We start from the raw sequence: 20,417 nt of genomic DNA, 5'->3' as shown, positions 1-20,417 counted from the left end.
ATTCATCCTATCACCTGCAAATCACCTTTTGAAATTTGTTTTATTTGAAGTGGGTTTTTTTAAAACGCCCAGTAGGGCTTTAATTCAAAGGGGATGAAGGTTTCTGACACGCTGCATCACAGTGATTGAGGGTTCTGACACACTGCATCATAGTGATTGAAGACAAGTGTAAGGGGAGCGCTCTGCTGACAGTGTCAGAGACAGAAGAAATGGCGAAGCATATAGTGGACCACCTGCTGTGCTGGGACACCGGTAGAAGTAGAAGAGTGGTAGTGGGGCAGAGAGAGAACCATTCCTATGTTAGGAACAGAAAGCTGGTAAAGTAAATAGAACAGTAGGATTGTTGTTTTTAACTAAGGTCAGTCTGTGACTGTGTCCCCTGTATGTTATTAGTGTGGCTCGTTTGAAATGATTCGACTGGTTAGCTCATGAGAATATAGAAATTCAAAGATTTTGTGGATAATGGAATAATTATACTAATTTAACAGGTATTTATCATTGGACTGATTGCTGACAGAAAATTTCAGCATTTTAATCCTGTCTTGGAAACCTACATTAAGAAACATTTCAGTGCTACTTTAGCCTACACGTAAGCTTTTTTGTTTTTTTTAAAATATTTTTCTAATGAAAACGTTGTACAGAGTATCCAGATGGTGTTCACATTTCCTTTTGCATAATTTAAATAGGCGTTCACCTATAAACATAAAGAAACATGGGTTTTTTTTGTTTTTTGAGTAGGAGTTATTTCTGCTTTCGTTTTTCAAATCTGAATTAATAGTAACTGTGCTGTCAATCCTGAGGCATGAAGCCCATAGTTCATCCTTTTTAATGAGATGGTGATTTGAACTATTTCAGACATGTTTATGGAGAAAAGTATCATAAACAAAACATGACAACTGCCAATTATGCTTGTGCAAGGAATAATAAATATTGAAAAAATTAAAATCCATCTTGCTTACAGTGTAAAAGTGGTGTTCTGCTTATCTTCTATTATGTGTACACCGTTGTCATCTTTAAGCAAAAACAAAAACCCACAAAACAAAAACAGAACCCTTCAATTTTCTTTTGCTATTTGCTACTTCAGACTGTTATTGTTGGATACAAAAACAGTAATGGATAGCTTTGCTTGGCAACTTTCTCTTCCTCGGAATGGAGTTTGGTAGCCAAATTACTTTTATGATCTATGTGGGAAGAAAATGTGTGAAGTGTGTTCACTTAAGTAATAAGGACAAAATTAGGTCTTCACTAGCTTCAGTGGGTTATATGTGTTTTAAAAATATCACTCATAGTATATTTAAAATAAAACTAAAGATGGTGATTTTAAAACTGGGAGTTGTCTATATTCCAGTTTAAAAAGTGATTTCTAGTCAAGAAAACTGAGGCTATAGAAGTGGTAATTTTGTTAGTCTGTAGAAACAAAATGTAAAAAATCCCGAAGTTGGAGACGAAGTCATTTTTTAATGTCAACTGCTACTGTCTATAATTTTGAAACGGCAAGTTTTACAGGATCTATTTTGTCACTGCTCCAAAGTAAAGCCATATGCAAGGATACTAGATGCAACCCAGAGGGGCTATTGATTTAAATAGAATTACATTTAGAAATCTGTTCACAAATATTTATGATAATTCTTTGCACTTGCATAGCCCCTTTCACCTGAACATCTCAAGATTCAAAGGACTTTGTAAATATTAAGTCTGCTAATTCTCTTATGAAATACATGCTGCTGTGCTCATTTTGTAGGTAGGTAAAGTGTGCAACACAGAGGTTAAGGGAATTCCCCAAAGTCACAGTTAGTCACTGGTAAGGACGAGAATTGAATGAAGAGTCCTTACTCTCGCATAATAAAATGCTTTAATGTTATCTGCACTAGCTGTGGCTAATATTGTTAAATTCTTCAGGAAGCAAAATTCTTAATTGGAAAAAGTACAAGTAACCTGTATTATTTTTTAATAGAAAGCTGACTAAAGTTTTAAAAAATTACGTGGATAATGCTGAGAAACCTGGTGTAACTGATCAACTTTTTAAAGCTATGAAAGCTCTGGAATACATCTTCAAATTTATAGTACGGTCCAGAATATTGTTCAATCAGTAAGTATTAACAATTTTTTTTAAAAATCAACCTTGGGGTTCATATTTTTTCCTTTCTTAAATATGATTTTTCTCTTTTTATTTAAAAATTACAATTAGAGACGCTTGTGATGAGTTCTGGCTTTTTTTTGTATTTACTGTAAATGTTGTGCCTACTAGTAGACTGGTATGAAACAAAGCATTTTTCATAAGGGCACTGGCTGTTTAAAGGTAAGTACTGTGGAGTAAATAGAATATTATTTATTTCTTCATAAAGCACTTGTTTACTCTGCACAAATTTGTCTTATTCCCAAAGTATAAGAAAATGTAACATAGGCATTAGACAGAAGGAATAAGATTGACGGTGCTAAGACCTTGTGAGGTGTGATGGTTTTGTGGACACATTGCTACTGTTTATTTTTTGGCCACACTGCTACTGGTTTTATAGCTTGTAGTAATCCCTTTCCAGCTACCCAAACCCTAACTACTCCAATGATTAGTTCAGCGTCCTTCTCTCAGCTGCCTTGTGCCAAGCCTTGCAAACGTAAATAGTGAATATACGTGGGTATATTTAAGCATGGACCTCACGGTGGGAGTGACACCTCAGTTTAGAAAGAGCACATAAGCGCTTCCATTGTTGCTCATAGCTTTCTGAATGTTGTAAGGGTCTGAAAACAGAAGGTTCCCATAATTTCAAATAGGTTTTTTGAAAAGACAATGTATTTATTTTAATTTTTTAAAATAATTCTTTATAAATTCATTGATTTTAGTGAACCCTCAATGATGTGGCCTCGAGAAAAGCTTCCTTCTGCCTCCCTGCAAAAGGTTGAATATCTTCCAACCAGGTGAAAAAGTTACAGTAATCTGAGGCGAGGAACTAGCAAAAGTCAGCCCTGGACCAGTGACGGTTACTGAGCTGCATCCCATTAGTAGCATTAATATTTGGATAATTACCATCTTGATGCCAATGCGAGTTTCACAGATTTCCAGTGGCATGCACAATATTTGTTTTGAGCTATTGGATCACAAAACCATGACACTATTAGATATCTCTGTGCTACCTGAGGTGATTGTTAGGCTTAACTTTTCTCTCCCCTCTGTTTGTATAGGTTGATTAAAAACTAAGGAATCCTAGCCATGAGAATGAAAGAATTTAAATATGAATAAATTTAAGACACTCAAAACATTTCTAAAATAGTGTTCCTGGTAACATATGCAGAATTCATACTAACGTAGTATGGTTTATAAGTTTGACTGGAATTGTTTGAGATGACCAGCATAACTCATTGGTTTGCCACTTGTAAGTAACATAGCCGTTCAAAACCCATGCTAATAAAGTTGTTACACCTCACTACAACATCCAATACTCTAATTACAGCAAGAATAACTGCCACAGTTAAGGCTGCCTTCCCATGCTAACCTTTGTTAAGGCCTCAACTTACTATAATCTTTTAAAATCATTTAAATAAAATAAAAACAATAATATTGAAGCAGTATGTTTAGTGCTGAAGTTTTAAAGAAAGTCAAACCAATGAACTGGGGGAAGTCACCGGCTAAGCACCTGGAACCAGAGTTTGTTGACATGCCACTCTGACAGCACTGGCTTTCTCTCCAGATGCAGAAAGAGAATTTTTTTCATTTCAGTTCAATGACGAGTTCATTTAAAGTTGAGAAACTGATTGATTGATTGGTAGTTGAAAACGCAGAAAAGCTAGATTTCCTCTTCCAATCTATGAATAAAAATAAGGTGTAAGGAGATGAGATCTACTTTTTCTAAAATCTTGAAGGACATGGTGATCAGAAGCAATCAAGTCAATTCCCTAGCAGATAATACTTGATTTGTTTAAAAAGTTAACTTTTGTATTACAAACTAATTTTGATAAACTTTTCTCCTTGTGCATCTAGCACATTTAAGGTAGTTTTATTTAACTAATCAAAAAAAAAATTAAAAGGCTGTTTCTGTGCATTTTAATTGAATTCCAATTTCTAACCAAATGTCGCTTGAGGAGTAAATCATGATTAAAAAGTTAATTTAGTCAATAAAAATGCATCATTCGCCATTTCTAACACAATAAAAAAGTAAAAATTAAGAATCTGAATAAACGTACTTAAAACTCTCTAATTACTTAAATATGTACGTGTAGATATAGTGTATCCTCATGGCTAGCAAAAAGTTGTACCGAATTATACCAACCAAAGAGAATGAACCTTTATTTAGGAAAATAACTTAAGTACAAATAAACCACAAGGTTAAAATTCTTATTTTCAATCAAGGTTTCCTGTTTGTTGATTTTAAATCATGATGTAAATCACTTTGATATCAGAATGATCTGCATGCAACTCTGGGGCCTCTGCAGGACAGTCCCCTTCCCCAGGACCCTGCAGATGGCTTTATGCTCATTCCAAGTCCTGCACGGTGGGGGAGGGCGTGGAGGGAGGGAAGAGAGGATTCAAAATGTCCCCTCTTAAATCTAATGCAATTTATGACAAAATGTTAGCATTTTCACAGAGAACCCCTTATCCGAGAGGTTCTCATAAGCTCCCATGGCCAAAGGAGTAGGAGGGAGCCACTGTGGCTGACCATGGCCTCCTGCAGATACTGAGGGTATCTGTGAGGTTTGGGGTCGGGTTTTTCTGTAGGGAGTAGCAAACCCTCTCACTCTCTTCCTCCAATAGAATGATGTGGAGCTTCTCCATGAGAAAATCCTTGAGGAGATTTCTTTGGCTTTAATATGGGAGGGGAGAATCTCAACCTTTCTAGCATGCTGTTTTCCAGTTTGTTTAATTTTCTGTGACTTGAATAGGTAACTTTGTTGCCATGCCTGAAGTCAATATTCACCAATAAAGCTAAGTACAGGAATTTTCCAGCAAGTTAAAAGTTATCATGGAATTGCTTACACCAAATATACAAACCTATAAATAAGCAAGTTTTTTATGTATTTGTCTTAATTTAACCTTTAATGTAACCCTTTTGCTGTTTCTTATAGGATATAACAAGGTTATTACAAGGGATTTATGTAGAGTTCTGAAGTTAACAACGTCACCAAGTTTTTTTTTTTTTTTTTTTATACATTAGGCAATGTAATTGCTTTCAATAATAATCTTGCTGTGAGATTTATAAGGTACTGACTGTCACTTATTCTGTTTCTGGTCTTACAAATCATTTTACAAGAAAAAAAATAATTATCTCTCACTGCAGATGAGATTTACAGAAAAAAATGATCCCTTAGTGTTTGCCGTTGGATTTCCTGGTGCTAAGCACTAATTCAAAATGCATTAGCACTGGGAAATCACAAGTCTGAATGATAAGGGTTTAATCAGAGAAGCTACTAAATTGGAATGGTGCAACAGTTGGTTCTCAGTTGTAAAGCTGAAACCCTGGCTAATATGTGGTGATTATTTAGAACTATTAAAACTGTGGCATTAAGGGGCTGTCCTTAAAAGAAGTGGTCTCAGTGCTAGTGTATTAGTGTGAAACACTTAACAAGCAAGTGTAGTTCCTGTTCTAAAGAAAAAGATTTTTAAAAAGGCGTTATTACCAATAATAACTTCTTAAATAAATAAATTATTATTGAACACGCTGACTGTGTTTGGTACTGCACAACAAACATACGCACATGCCCTCCGTATGCCAAGTTTACTACAGTGTCAGATAAATGTACGGGCCCTGCTCCAGCTGACGTCATTGGGAGTTGCAGGTGCTCAGGATTTACTAAAGCACAAAGATTTTTTTTTTCTTGTCTTAACCAGCTTCATGTATCTGTAAAATGTATTGATGGATACGGTCTGTTAAGCTTTACAGTTCCTTTTGTTAGGGGAACATTGCAATTTCTTAGTTTATTCCTAAAATATAATTTTAATAATCTGTGCTGCATAGCCTACAATTCTAGTTGGGAAGCAAAGTTTTCAGAGCAAAATATTACAGTATAATAACTGGTTTTTTTTTCATTTTCCCTTGTGTACTATTTTAATAGCTGCTTTATGGCGCCCAAGGAATATGCATTTTATGCTAGAAATAATAGACATAATTTTTAGTGTAATGTAGCATGCACCACTTTTAAAAAAAAAAAGTATCCCTGTTCCTCGTTTGGAATTTGTAATATAGATTCTCCATCGTGAGTTTTAAATAAATCTTATGTGATGTTTTCAATTATGAAGAAATCAGACTAAGGTTTAAATATGTAAAATGCCTACCTATAATGCTCCCATTGCCCTAGAAAGGCGGAACCATATGCTGAAGTTAGAAGTCTCTCTTCTGATGCAGTTTAATCAGCGGGTAAAGTAGAAGATAAAAAAAGGGAAGTGAACAAATATTGATAGGCAGCAAGTTTAAAACAAACAAAAGGAAGTATTTCTTCACACAACCACAGTCAATCTGTGGAACTCTTTGCCAGAGGATGTTGTGAAGGCCAAGACGATAACAAGGTTCAAAAGAGAACTACATAAGTTCATGGAGGATAGGTCCATCAATGGCTATTAGCCAGGATGGGCAGGAATGGTGTCCCTAGCCTCTGTTTGCCAGAAGCTGGGAATGGACGACAGGGCATGGATCTCTTGATGATTACCTGTTCTGTTCATTCCCTCTGGGGCACCTGGCATTGGCCACTGTTGAAAGACATGATACTGGGCTAGGTGGACCTTTGAACTGAACCAGTATGGCCGTTCTTATGTTTTTTTGATAGCTACTGTGACAGATCATGATGACATACAACAAAGGGGCATTTCAGCACCTGATGTAAATAGAACGTAGCTTGATGGAGAAAGAGGCCTGGGACTAAATGTCTCGAATAGGCCCATAGCCAATCAAAAACTGAATGTATAGTGCATGGGAAACATTTCTGGTGCTTCCCACAACCATTTTTATAAATACCACAATTTAAACTTGACAAGGATGTCATGCTTCGCTGGCCTTCTGCCCTTCTGTCTCCTATATACCATGCACCCTTAACTATTGTTTCCCTCTGTGGCATATATTAAACCTGTCTAGTCATACTTTCTTTAATTGAAGCTCTTTAAATGGGAAGAGCTCTCAGAAGTCTATTGACTGCATCCCTGCTAAATGTGAGCTGTGGAGATTGTCACAGAACAAACAGTATGTTTTAAGTTTCTACAGGAAATTTGTTCATGGTAATGGTGCTTTCCTTTTGTTAGACATAGAAGCATTCGTCATCTCACCCTTCCCCCTTCATTCTAGGCAAAATCCATGTTGCATTTAAAATAGAAAGGAGGTTTGGGAATTGAGTCACTTTTTTGCCATATTTAGAGATTGGACCAAATTCTCTAGCTGGGTTACGTCCTTTTTGCATCACTGAGGTGGCACAAAGCAGTTGTGATCTGGCCTTAAGCACCAACAGAGATCCTCTGGCACTGGAGGAACTCCCTGCTAGTGTATCTGGTCTGTAGAGTGGCCCCTGTGAATTAGTTCTGTTTCAATAGTTAAGCCTACACATTTACCCTAATTATATACTCATCTATAAACAGTACGAAGAAGTTAATTATCACAAAAATCTATAATAACAAATGTTGTTAAAAAAGCAAAAAAATAAAAACAAAAAAACCTGAATTAGTCTAAACCAAAAAGGCTACTAATATAACTCAAAAACTATATTAAAATCATGCTGGTTAAACAAAAAGCAAGTCCAAAAATTAATAAACCAAAATTAGTGTGTCAGATATTAACCCTAATTAATAGACAAAATAAGAAGGGATGGACTATTCCCCCATCACTTCCTTTTTAAGTCCTTAAAAAAACCCATCTTTTATAAAAACCAATGGGGGGGCTGTTGGATCAAGCCTCACCATCATGGTTACTACTCCCACCATCTCCTAAGACCCCAGACCTTCTTTTTCCTAATCCTGAAAAATATCCTGATCAAACTGGGCCCCCCCCCCCCCCCCAAAAAAAAAGAGAGAGAGAGAGACCCAAATAACATCTGTCAGCTCCCGCTGAATCCCAAATACCACCTAAAATAAAATGAAATCAAGATTTATCAGCAGCACAACAGCTCCAGCCCATTTCAACTAACATTTTTTTTTCCTCCAAAAAACAATTACTACCATCTTTAATACCATCTAAAAGGCTGTTCACAAGGAGTTCTAAAAACTCTCTCCAGTTAAAAAAAAGAAAAGGAACCAGGAATATTGTGAAAATAAATGCTTTATTTAATACTTTACGTGTCAAATATTGTAACTGTTTTTCTTTATCTTTAATAAAAAGGCTGTTTAATGGTGTGTTTGCCATGTCCTAAGAAGGCTAAATTGCATGTATAGCAAATCTTGTTTAACACTGTTGAATTTTAGACAGTAACTGAGTTATGTTAACACCTTTAGCCTATATATTCCATATCAATTAATGCAAACTCCCCTCTTCCCACGCAGGGTGTTTGCTGGTGGTGGAAAGGGGGTTGCCACATTAATTCTCCTCGCATAGCGCCTATTAAGAACCTTACAACAGTGGCAGGATTTAAAGATGACTAGCACCACCTGTAAGTTAGGCTGGGTCTGGTCCTGAGAATCAGGGAGCTGGAACTGGCTTCCTGACATGCTCTTCCCACCTCCTTGCTTACTTCTGTGCTGAGTGAAGAAGTGAATCTAGCCCATTATTTTGCAGCTATGTGGAGTTGGGTGATAATGAGATGGATTGATAGTATCTCAGTGATTTAGGATTCAGTGTTAAATCTCCATCTATTTGATGTTTTACCAGGGGAAGCTTTAAATTAGTAATAATCCATTTTAGGTCTGTGACTTGAACGGATTTCCTTTTGGTTAACTATTTGTTCTATACCATTCTATAAGAAATACTCCTGCCTGATTGATAAAAGTTGTAGAATTTAAGAACCCCTTTTATTTTAAATGTCATGAGTAATACAAGGCATTGTCAGTTGTCATTTGAACAAAAAATGACTGCTTTGGGAACAATTTTCATTGTTTTATACAATATTGCGAGGTTTTTTTTTTCCCCTCATGGTTTATGCTTATATTACACAAGCAATTATTTGTTTCTCAGACTTTATGAAAACAAAGGAGAAGCAGACTTCATGGAATCCTTGCTGCAGCTATTTAAGTCTATCAATGAGATGATGAGTAGTGTCTCTGATCAAACTGTGATGGTGAAGGTAGGTGTTTCAAAGAAAAATGTCTTGGCTTTGCATTTGTATAATATGATAGCATGACTTAAATAATACATTTTCATTGCATTGAGAAGCAATAATTATGCAATTGATGCAGCATGAAATTGTATAGTATGCCAGTGGTGTATTTTACTTTGAACATAGTTAATACTTAATGCATTCTAGTAAAAGGTGTGTCTGGCTATATACTTAAACATACCTGATGTAGGTATGCAAGCCCGATCTTATACTAGTGCAGCACATATGCCCCAGGAGAAAGTGTAAGAACTCCACAGTAGGCAGATGTGGGATCATGTGCTCCTCATGTAGGTCTCATCCTGATCTCTAAAAGAGTACTTAACAAAATAACTTTTTATATTGTGAGGAACAGTGATGCTCAACAGAGGACAGTGTGGTGAATTTGCTACAGGTGATTCTGTTGCTGCTCCTTTCCTCTTACACATATGAGTGATGGGTCACCAACAGGAAGATTCCGTGGTAGTTGGGAATGGCCGAGACATCCCTGCCACACAGCATTCCATATTTGTTTGAATGGCCCCTTAGAGTCAGGTGCCTCAGTTATCCCTTTTTTTGTTTGTTTCTTTCTGTGTTTGTATGTGTGGTTAATTTATTTTTCTGATTAGTTCAGGAAAGTCCTTTTCTGTCATTATAAAAGTCTCTAGTTTTGCTCTCCATGTAAAATATTACATATTTTTATGTAGCTATGTTTGTAATCAACATTTAATTATTTTATTTGGTGATCTTATCAGTGTTTTCAACTGGTAAACTAGTATTTTTATTGTATTTCAAATGTTATAATCAGGGGTACAACTCCTCAACACAGCGCATCCACAAAAAGAATGGAACCAGGCCAAAAATGTCACCAACTAAAATATTCTTAACAAAAGGAGTTGGGCAGAGACTTCCAGTTCATTTGACCAATCCAGACTCTTTTTACCACGCTTTTGCCCTCTCCCAACAAGTGCTGGAGCACCAGTTGTCTCTCAGAACCAGCTTTCTGGACCTAGTCAGCATTTAATTTCCTGTGGTATCTTTCCTCAAAACTGTAGGATACAACTAACTTTCAGTTCATCCTTGCACTGTCCAGTGAAGGGCAGGAATTTGTATTAGGTATTTATGGCAATGTTGTTCTGCATTGGCAGCATGGTTTACACTGGTGCAACTCAGAGCATAATTATATCCCTGATCATCTTATCTGAGGATGAGGAAACTATGCTACTGAAAATTAGTAAGTTGCAGGACAAATTAACAGGTATTTTGGGAATGGACGTGATCTCCTTCCTCAGATGCCAATCCTGTAATGAGCTTCAAGCAGGAAAACCCCTGCACTGAGCCCTGTTTGGAGTCATTGGGCACAGGTGTATCCACCCATGTGGTGGTCACTGTAGCATTCTAGTCTCAGAGGATGCTGTAAAATTTTGAAAAGTGGCCAGGTCCCACATTGAAAAGAGAATTTGCCATTTAGGAGCCTACATCTCATTGAAAGTTAGTGAGATGTAGGCTACTAAGTCATTTAGGTGCTTTAGAACAATTTACCTGGATTGTTTAAAGATTTAGAAAATAAAAATGATTCCTGAGTGTAACTTCTCAAATAGATAGTCCTCAGATGTGCCAACCTCACGCTGTGTATACTTGGGGGATGCTTTAAGTTTAAGCAATCTTTACTCCTTCCCCAATCCTGCGGTTGGCAAGCGGTTGAACTAGCGTCCAGTAGAAATTTCTCTAAGAATCATTCTGTTAGCCAGGGATCAGCAAAGCACATTTCGCATCAGCTTTCAGTGCTTTCCCAAACCCAGCTGGCCCCTGACATACACACTTTGCTGAAGGGGAATGGTTGGCATAAAGCTTTGCGCCATCTCTTAACTTGCCTGTTCTGGGGTTATCCTGAGTTGCCTTGTTCCAGGCTTGCCAGTTGATATCTCTCTAGGGTCAAGGATCTGGCCCAGAATATTTAAAATTAACTTTTGTATTTGTTGGTACAAAAATTATACTTGAGAAAGATATTTATCATGAGAGGACATGCGTGGATTTTTGGAGTTGTTTTGGTTACCTTTCTGGAGCTCTTTGGAGTTAATTTTACAAAAAGCGATTTTTCAAGCTGCATATATTTTTAAATTTTGATTTTTAACAATTAATGCATATGATTTAAAAACAGGTAATTCTGATCAAAATTGATTATTTGAGTTTGTACAACTATTGACTTAATGGGATATATTTGAAAACTTTGGTTTGACTTAACTAAATATAACTAATAAGAATGAGTGAAAATGCTTTCTCCTAGGCACCAAATAATTTTAAGTGATGAAACCTTGATTTCCTGAGTTAGTATAATATAAATTATATTTAGATGCAGTCACTTTGTTAATGCATATCAAAGCTTGTTTTGCAATCCATTGCCTGAAAAAAGTTAATTTCTCTCCATATATTTTTTGTGGATCTGTGACAGGGAATTTTAGGTTTCCTTCTGCACTTTCAAGTTAGCTTCCTTTAATACTATGGTAAATTAAAAACTATGGTTCATCCCCCAAGAAACATTTTCTTTAGTTTTAAGGCAGGAAACAGAAAATCTGAATGCTGTAATTTTGAGCCACTGCAGCATGTTTGTGTCCTCAGTGGTAGTCTGTACAAATGCTGACTAGGGCTGATCTTGCTAAGCTTGAGGGTTTGACAGGATCACAGCCCAAGGTAATACTCATGTAGCTGTATTGTATTTTCTGTTGAATACATGGGAGATAGAAGTAACCTTGAAATCACATTATGAATAAATCTAGTAAAAGCAGCTTTATTACTTCATCATATAAATAGCTTTCCTAATTGTACATGCTGGATGTTCAGTAACAATATACTCAATTTCTTGACTACACGACTAGGGATGCAATTTCAAATGAATGATTTAGAAAAACAGACACATATTAAATTAGGTGTTGTGTTCTATAGCATACCAAACTGGTTTCTGTTAATCTATACAGATTAAATTGTGTTTTTTCTCTTGTATTTATGCAAAATACACGTAGTTTGATGTTTCATCAAATACTGTTTATTCAAAACACTAAGTAGAATACCGTAGTTGAACTAGTAGTATAAAATCCCTTTTTAAAAACAGCTGCTTTGACAGGTATTTGGGTTTTTTGCTTCTGCTGCTCCTTGTTGGTATAAATCCAAGAATGGATTGGAAATTGGGATTTTCTTCTGTTGTAAGATTTTGTTTTTGTTTACATAGAACTATCGTTTGGTTTTTACAGTGGTTTGCTACTGACTCTTTTTTTGACTCTTTTATTCTTAAGTCCCATTTTTGTGTTTCCGAAAGGATGGCTCAGTCTTCACAAGAGGCCTACATTATGAGCAAAAATAAAATCAATAAATAAAGTCCCCCATCTTTCATGTACTGCATTATTTAAAAGCTGTCAGAAGTGGTTTTAAACCACTTAGCGGGGCTATTCCATCTCATTTTCTATTTGCTCTAATATGGTAAAGAAATGCTTGTGCATTATAGACATGGGCTTTGCGGTTTAATATTCGTCTAATATCGAGAGGCAGAAGAGTGCCATGATGCAACATAATCCTCTAACTTTATGTGTCCTTTAATGTAGCTTTATGCTAACGTGACAGAATATTAGTTTGTTAAATTCTGGGGTTTCAGCATAACATTTTCATAGTGGATTGTCCTCTGTGTGTCGTACATTCCCCAAATCTGGAAACATAAATTCATGATAAATCCGCTGAGTAGAGCAACGTTTCATTATATTATTTTTAAGAAAAAAAGATGATTATTGCAACTATACAAATATAAAACATGCTTCAGTTCTACTACATTGTTAAGGTTTTTTCTTCCACACCTTGTTACATTTGGTGATCTAGTGTGTTGAAAAGGTCATTTACCAAGGTGGTCTAGATTTCTTTGGGGACTGGTGATAGAATATGTACAAAGGATTAATGCTGGTTGTGACAAAGTAAACTGTCACAAGGAAAAAGGAAAAACTCAAGGTCTTTCAGGGGCCGAATGTACAAGGAAGCAAGATATAGAAAGTATTCATCTAAATCAGGATTAGAACTATGCTGTGGTGCAGGTGGCATCACCCAGTGACAGAGGGAAGAGGGGAGCCTGGGATAGTAGTGAGCTTTAGGAAAATATGCTGTCGGTGAGAGGATTCTGGAACCTATAAAAATCTCTTAAGACAGTACATAGAAGGAGAGGCAGCACCAGGGAAGGGTGTACTGCTAGAGGAAACAACACCAGAGAATGGCATGCTAAAGGTAGCACCAGCTCAAAGTGAAACATCTATCCAAGATACTAATCTGATCCCCATCACAGTTGTATCTGAGCCTCTGACAGTCTGTGTGTACTTAAAAGAAAAGGAGTACTTGTGGCACCTTAGAGACTAACCAATTTATTTGAGCATAAGCTTTCGTGAGCTACAGCTCACTTCATCGGATGCATACTATACTGTGGAAAGTGTAGAAGATCTTTTTATATACACACAAAGCATGAAAAAATACCTCCTCCCACCCGACTCTCCTGATGGTAATAGCTTATCTAAAGTGATCACTCTCCTTACAATGTGTATGATAATCAAGTTGGGCCATTTCCAGCACAAATCCAGGTTTTCTTCCCCCCCCCCCCCAAACCCACTCTCCTGCTGGTAATAGCTTATCTAAAGTGACCACTCTCCTTACAATGTGTATGATAATCAAGGTGGGCTATTTCCAACACAAATCCAGGGTTTAACAAGAACTTGGGGGGGAGGGGTAGGAAAAAACAAGGGGAAATAGGTTACCTTGCATAATGACTTAGCCACTCCCAGTCTCTATTCAAGCCTAAGTTAATTGTATCCAATTTGCAAATGAATTCCAATTCAACAGTTTCTCGCTGGAGTCTGGATTTGAAGTTTTTTGTTGTAATATAGCAACTTTCATGTCTGTAATTGCGTGACCAGAGAGATTGAAGTGTTCTCCGACTGGTTTATGAATGTTATAATTCTTGACATCTGATTTGTGTCCATTTATTCTTTTATGTAGAGACTGTCCAGTTTGACCAGTGTACATGGCAGAGGGGCATTGCTGGCACATGATGGCATATATCACATTGGTGGATGTACAGGTGAATGAGCCTCTGATAGTGTGGCTGATGTGATTAGGCCCTGTGATGGTGTCCCCTGAATAGATATGTGGGCACAGTTGGCAACGGGCTTTGTTGCAAGGATAGGTTCCTGGGTTAGTGGTTCTGTTGTGTGGTATGTGGTTGCTGCTGAGTATTTGCTTCAGGTTGGGAGGCTGTCTGTAGGCAAGGACTGGCCTGTCTCCCAAGATTTGTGAGAGTGTTGGGTCATCCTTCAGGATAGGTTGTAGATCCTTAATAATGCGTTGGAGGGGTTTTAGTCGGGGGCTGAAGGTGACAGCTAGTGGCGTTCTGTTATTTTCTTTGTTAGGCCTGTCCTGTAGTAGGTGACTTTTGGGAACTCTTCTGGCTCTATCAATCTGTTTCTTCACTTCTGCAGGTGGGTATTGTATTTGTAAGAATGCTTGATAGAGATCTTGTAGGTGTTTGTTTCTGTGTGAGGGGTTGGAGCAAATGCGGTTATATCGCAGAGCTTGGCTGTAGACGATGGATCGTGTGGTGTGGTCAGGGTGAAAGCTGGAGTCATGTAGGTAGGAATAGCAGTCAGTAGGTTTCCGGTATAGGGTGGTGTTTATGTGACCATCGTTTATTAGCACTGTAGTGTCCAGGAAGTGGATCTCTTGTGTGGACTGGACCAGGCTGAGGTTGATGGTGGGATGGAAATTGTTGAAATCATGGTGGAATTCCTCAAGGGCTTCTTTTCCATGGGTCCAGATGATGAAGATGTCATCAATATAGCGCAAGTAGAGTAGGATGATTTAATTGGGGATTGGTCTTGCTTTGAGCAGGGGGTTGGACTAGATGACCTCCTGAGGTCCCTTCCAACCCTGATATTCTATGATTCTATGATAGGGGCGTTAGGGGACAAGAGCTGAGGAAGCGTTGTTCTAAGTCAGCCATAAAAATGTTGGCATACTGTGGGGCCATGCGGGTACCCATAGCAGTGCCACTGATTTGAAGGTATACATTGTCCCCAAATGTAAAATAGTTATGGGTAAGGACAAAGTCACAAAGTTCAGCCACCAGGTTAGCCGTGACATTATCGGGGATAGTGTTCTTGACGGCTTGTAGTCCATCTTTGTGTGGAATGTTGGTGTAGAGGGCTTCTACATCCATAGTGGCCAGGACGGTGTTATCAGGAAGATCACCGATGGATTGTAGTTTCCTCAGGAAGTCAGTGGTGTCTCGAAGGTAGCTGGGAGTGCTGGTAGCGTAGGGCCTGAGGAGGGAGTCTACATAGCCAGACAATCCTGCTGTCAGGGTGCCAATGCCTGAGATGATGGGGCGCCCAGGATTTCCAGGTTTATGGATCTTGGGTAGTAGATAGAATATCCCAGGTCGGGGTTCCAGGGGTGTGTCTGTGCGGATTTGATCTTGTGCTTTTTCAGGGAGTTTCTTGAGCAAATGCTGTAGTTTCTTTTGGTAACTCTCAGTGGGATCAGAGGGTAATGGCTTGTAGAAAGTGGTGTTGGAGAGCTGCCGAGCAGCCTCTTGTTCATATTCCGACCTATTCATGACGACAACAGCACCTCCTTTGTCAGCCTTTTTGATTATGATGTCAGAGTTGTTTCTGAGGCTGTGGATGGCATTGTGTTCCGCACGGCTGAGGTTATGGGGTAAGTGATGCTGCTTTTCCACAATTTCAGCCCGTGCACGTCGGCGGAAGCACTCTATGTAGAAGTGCAGTCTGCTGTTTCGACCTTCAGGCGGAGTCCACCTAGAATCCTTCTTTTTGTAGTGTTGGTAGGGAGGTCTCTGTGGATTAGTATGTTGTTCAGAGGTGTGTTGGAAATATTCCTTGAGTCGGAGACTTCGAAAATAGGATTCTAGGTCACCACAGAACTGTATCATGTTCGTGGGGGTGGAGGGACAGAAGGAGAGGCCCTGAGATAGGACAGATTCTTCTGCTGGGCTAAGAGTATAGTTGGATAGGTTAACAATATTGCTGGGTGGGTTGAGGGAACCATTGCTGTGGCCCCTTGTGGCCTGTAGTAGTTTAGAAAGTTTAGTGTCCTTTTTCTTTTGTAGAGAAGCAAAGTGTGTGTTGTAAATGGCTTGTCTAGTTTTAGTAAAGTCCAGCCACGAGGAAGTTTGTGTGGAAGGTTGGTTTTTTATGAGAGTAACCATTTTTGAGAGCTCATTCTTAATCTTTCCCTGTTTGCTGTAGAGGATGTTGATCAGGTGATTCCGCAGTTTCTTTGAGAGTGTGTGGCACAAGCTGTCAGCATAGTCTGTGTGGTATGTAGATTGTAATGGATTTTTTACCTTCAGTCCTTTTGGTACGATGTCCATCTGTTTGCATTTGGAAAGGAAGATGATGTCTGTCTGTATCTGTACAAGTTTTTTCATGCAGTTGATAGATTTCTACTCCATACGGCTAAATGCAGTGCCTTGCATAATGACAGGTTTCAGAGTAACAGCCGTGTTAGTCTGTCACCTACTACAGGACAGGCCTAACAAAGAAAATAACAGAACGCCACTAGCTGTCACGTTCAGCCCCCAACTAAAACCCCTCCAACGCATTATTAAGGATCTACAACCTATCTTGAAGGATGACCCAACACTCTCACAAATCTTGGGAGACAGGCCAGTCCTTGCCTACAGACAGCCTCCCAACCTGAAGCAAATACTCAGCAGCAACCACATACCACACAACAGAACCACTAACCCAGGAACCTATCCTTGCAACAAAGCCCGTTGCCAACTGTGCCCACATATCTATTCAGGGGACACCATCACAGGGCCTAATCACATCAGCCACACTATCAGAGGCTCGTTCACCTGCACATCCACCAATGTGATATATGCCATCATGTGCCAGCAATGCCCCTCTGCCATGTACATTGGTCAAACTGGACAGTCTCTACATAAAAGAATAAATGGACACAAATCAGATGTCAAGAATTATAACATTCATAAACCAGTCGGAGAACACTTCAATCTCTCTGGTCACGCGATTACAAACATGAAAGTTGCTATATTACAACCAAAAAACTTCAAATCCAGACTCCAGCGAGAAACTGTTGAATTGGAATTCATTTGCAAATTGGATACAATTAACTTAGGCTTGAATAGAGACTGGGAGTGGCTAAGTCATTATGCAAGGTAACCTATTTCCCCTTGTTTTTTCCTACCCTCCCCCCCCCCCGACGTTCTTGTTAAACCCTGGATTTGTGTTGGAAATAGCCCAACTTGATTATCATACACATTGTAAGGAGAGTGGTCACTTTAGATAAGCTATTACCAGCAGGAGAGTCGGGTGGGAGGAGGTATTTTTTCATGCTTTGTGTGTATATAAAAAGATCTTCTACACTTTCCACAGTATGCATCTGATGAAGTGAGCTGTAGCTCACGAAAGCTTATGCTCAAATAAATTGGTTAGTCTCTAAGGTGCCACAAGTACTCCTTTTCTTTTTGCGAATACAGACTAACATGGCTGTTACTCTGAAACCTGTGTGTACTTATCCTCTCAACACTTCTGTGTGGTAGGGAAGTCCCATTTATCTCCATTTTTAACAGGTGGGGAGCTGAGGTGCAGAGACCTATGTGACTTGCCCAAAGTCACACAACCTTGGTCTCCCAAGATCTAGGCTAGTACCATAACAACTGGACAATTCTGCATCTTATTTTAGGTTGCTAAATGACAATTACATGTCCTTTAAACAAAAGCCGAGCACCTATAGAACTTAATAGTTAAAATCAATGTTCTTGTAAATATCACACTGCTCTCAAAAAACCCCATCAACATAGTAGGCCTGATTTTCAGTTACATTGATGGGAGTTGTGTGTATTCAGTACCTTAAAGTGAGGCCAACTCTTCTTATCAAACGTTACTGATGAAAGAGGTAGTACTTACTGTGGGGTATGAGCTAAGACTGTAGTACTGAAATAAATATAAATATATATTTCAATATATACATATATTTAATGAGAATTCTTTTTCATGTGGGCAAAATAAGTCAGATGTCCCCATGGAAGGACAAACAACAAAAATTATAAGTTTGCATCCAGTTTTCTTCAAACATATTTTATGTCTGAGTTTTCAAGGAGGTTTAATTACACTGTATTTAGAGGAGTCGTAACAAGTCAAATTCCTCCTCAGGGCCTGTCTTTTGAAGTGACATATGCAAGATATAGGCCAACCAGTAATGACTAGGTGTGTCATACCAGGGCACAACCCAACCCAACTAGTGGGGGGCTTTGTCGCCCCTGCCCTGCAGCCACTGCTCACAAACAGCCTTCCAGCACATAAGCCACCCTGAGTGTCTGTGTGTAACTGCAGCCTGCCAGTTACACCAGGACTGTCACAAGCCTTGGTTATACAGCAGGGTGTATTTGCCACCAGTCCCGGATCTTACCCCAGAAATGTATGCCCTGTACTGCCCAGCTCTCTCCTGGACAGTACAAATATATTAAGTCCATTGTTCCTCTAAGAGAATAAGATGCCAGTTTATTATCTTAAATAGAGTTACCCTGGCACTTCATCTTAAACACACTGGATTAGGTAAAACAGTTAAACACATTTATTAACTACAAAGAGAGAGATTTTAAGTGAATACAGGTAACGAGGCATAAAAGTCAGAAATGCCTACAAGAAAAATAAAGATAAAATGCTTAATAGTGTCTAACTTAACGAACTATATTAGATTCAAACAAAATTTCTCACCACATACTTCCAGCAAGTTTACTGACCAGACTCTTCAGGTCAGGACCACCCTTCATCCTGAGAGTCCACTGGCTCTTTTTCTTTGTCGTCTTAGATGCAATGCCGAGAGAGAGGGGGAGTCTGCTCCTTTTTTTTTTTTTTTTTTTTTTTATTAGTTTCAGTCCCCCTCTTGAAAAACCATTTCCAGCTGGAAACTAGGAGACAAAGAGTCTGTGTGGAAGGATCTTCCTTTCTGTTTTTTTTTCTACCTGTTTGAGCTTCCTTTGTTTTCCTTCCTGCTTGATGACTCTGTTTACTGCTTAAATGCAAATTAAGGCAAGCACAGGTTCCATTGTTTAGGACAGACCTGATTGCCAACTTCTGCTTGGTCAGGGCTGTGGGGTTTGTATTATAAGATTCCCCTTCAGATATAGTGTTGCCACACATATTTTATCAGGACAATACTGAGCAGCAAACTTCGTTTTCAAACGATACCTTATAAAGCATACATTGCACAAAGGTTATTACAGTAGAGTGTGAATACAGGAGTATATTCTGTCACACTAGGTTATTGGCAAAAGTCTTCCCAGTACTTCTAAATGGTTCCTAACCATCAAATATGGCAATTTTCATGATAAACACAATTTTCTAATGGGGAAGGGGCTGAAATAGGAAACTTAAAAATTAAGAGGCTAGTGCTTACTTGCATCATGGAAATTTAAAAATTAAGACTAGTTTTATCTTTGCCACTAATAGTTTCAGGTAGGCTACTACTGAAATAATTGTTTGGCACTATAAAAATCTTGTAAATTTTTAAAATGTTTGGAGAAATGATTTAATGATTATTCAAATTATTTTATTTTTAAATGCCTTAAAAGGCCTCAAAGGATGACATGCAGAGATGTTCATGATGATTGTAGAAATAACCTGCAATTTCCTGGTGCAACTATACAATATAAGAAATTCAGCCTGCATATTGCATGTACTAAGAACTGTGACTACCAATTACTGGTTACTTTAAACTATTTAAAGCAAACATTGGACTCTTTTGGACCGTATTATTTTCCTTTACTTGTCTTTATTTCCTGGCATAGTTAATTACTCTTTGCCATAGTTTACAAGTGTTTCAACAGGGTAATGTCATCAGTTTTTTCATTAAGAAGAAATAATTCCTCTTCTTCATCTTTGTTTACAGTCTGATGAAAAGCCCACTAAAGTTTTTACTGATCATGGATCAGTCACTTAATCACATCCCCTTAAAAATTTCACATCTGTGATACGCTTTGCAGAACTACCAAGATGTGCAAATGCTTTAAACTGAATAACCACATAAGCACATGTCTGTTATTCTTCTCCTTTCCTACCCCATTCCCTCTCTACTACTTTGTCTCCCTCATTTGTTGTGTTATATCTAAAATTTAGCTTGCAAGCAATTTAAGGTAAGTACTTTATTTATTT

At 38.2% G+C, this 20,417-nt stretch overlaps 1 protein-coding gene across 2 annotated transcripts in view; it reads left to right on the top strand.

Moving 5' to 3' along the window:
• The window catches only part of DOCK1 (dedicator of cytokinesis 1), a 540,600-nt gene that overhangs the window by 104,394 nt on the left and 415,789 nt on the right, over positions 1-20,417 (top strand). For both annotated transcript variants that reach the window (XM_074959163.1, XM_074959164.1), the window contains exons 21-23: positions 489-589; positions 1,955-2,089; positions 9,075-9,183. In XM_074959163.1, coding sequence (XP_074815264.1) covers positions 489-589; positions 1,955-2,089; positions 9,075-9,183 — 345 coding nt within the window. The remainder of the gene's footprint in view (positions 1-488; positions 590-1,954; positions 2,090-9,074; positions 9,184-20,417) is intronic.

This window comes from Natator depressus, chromosome 7, assembly GCF_965152275.1.
Source record: "Natator depressus isolate rNatDep1 chromosome 7, rNatDep2.hap1, whole genome shotgun sequence".
In the NCBI taxonomy this organism is placed as follows: domain Eukaryota; kingdom Metazoa; phylum Chordata; order Testudines; family Cheloniidae; genus Natator; species Natator depressus.
Note: the sequence above shows the minus strand (reverse complement) of the source record. Positions and strands in the feature narration are given on the sequence as shown.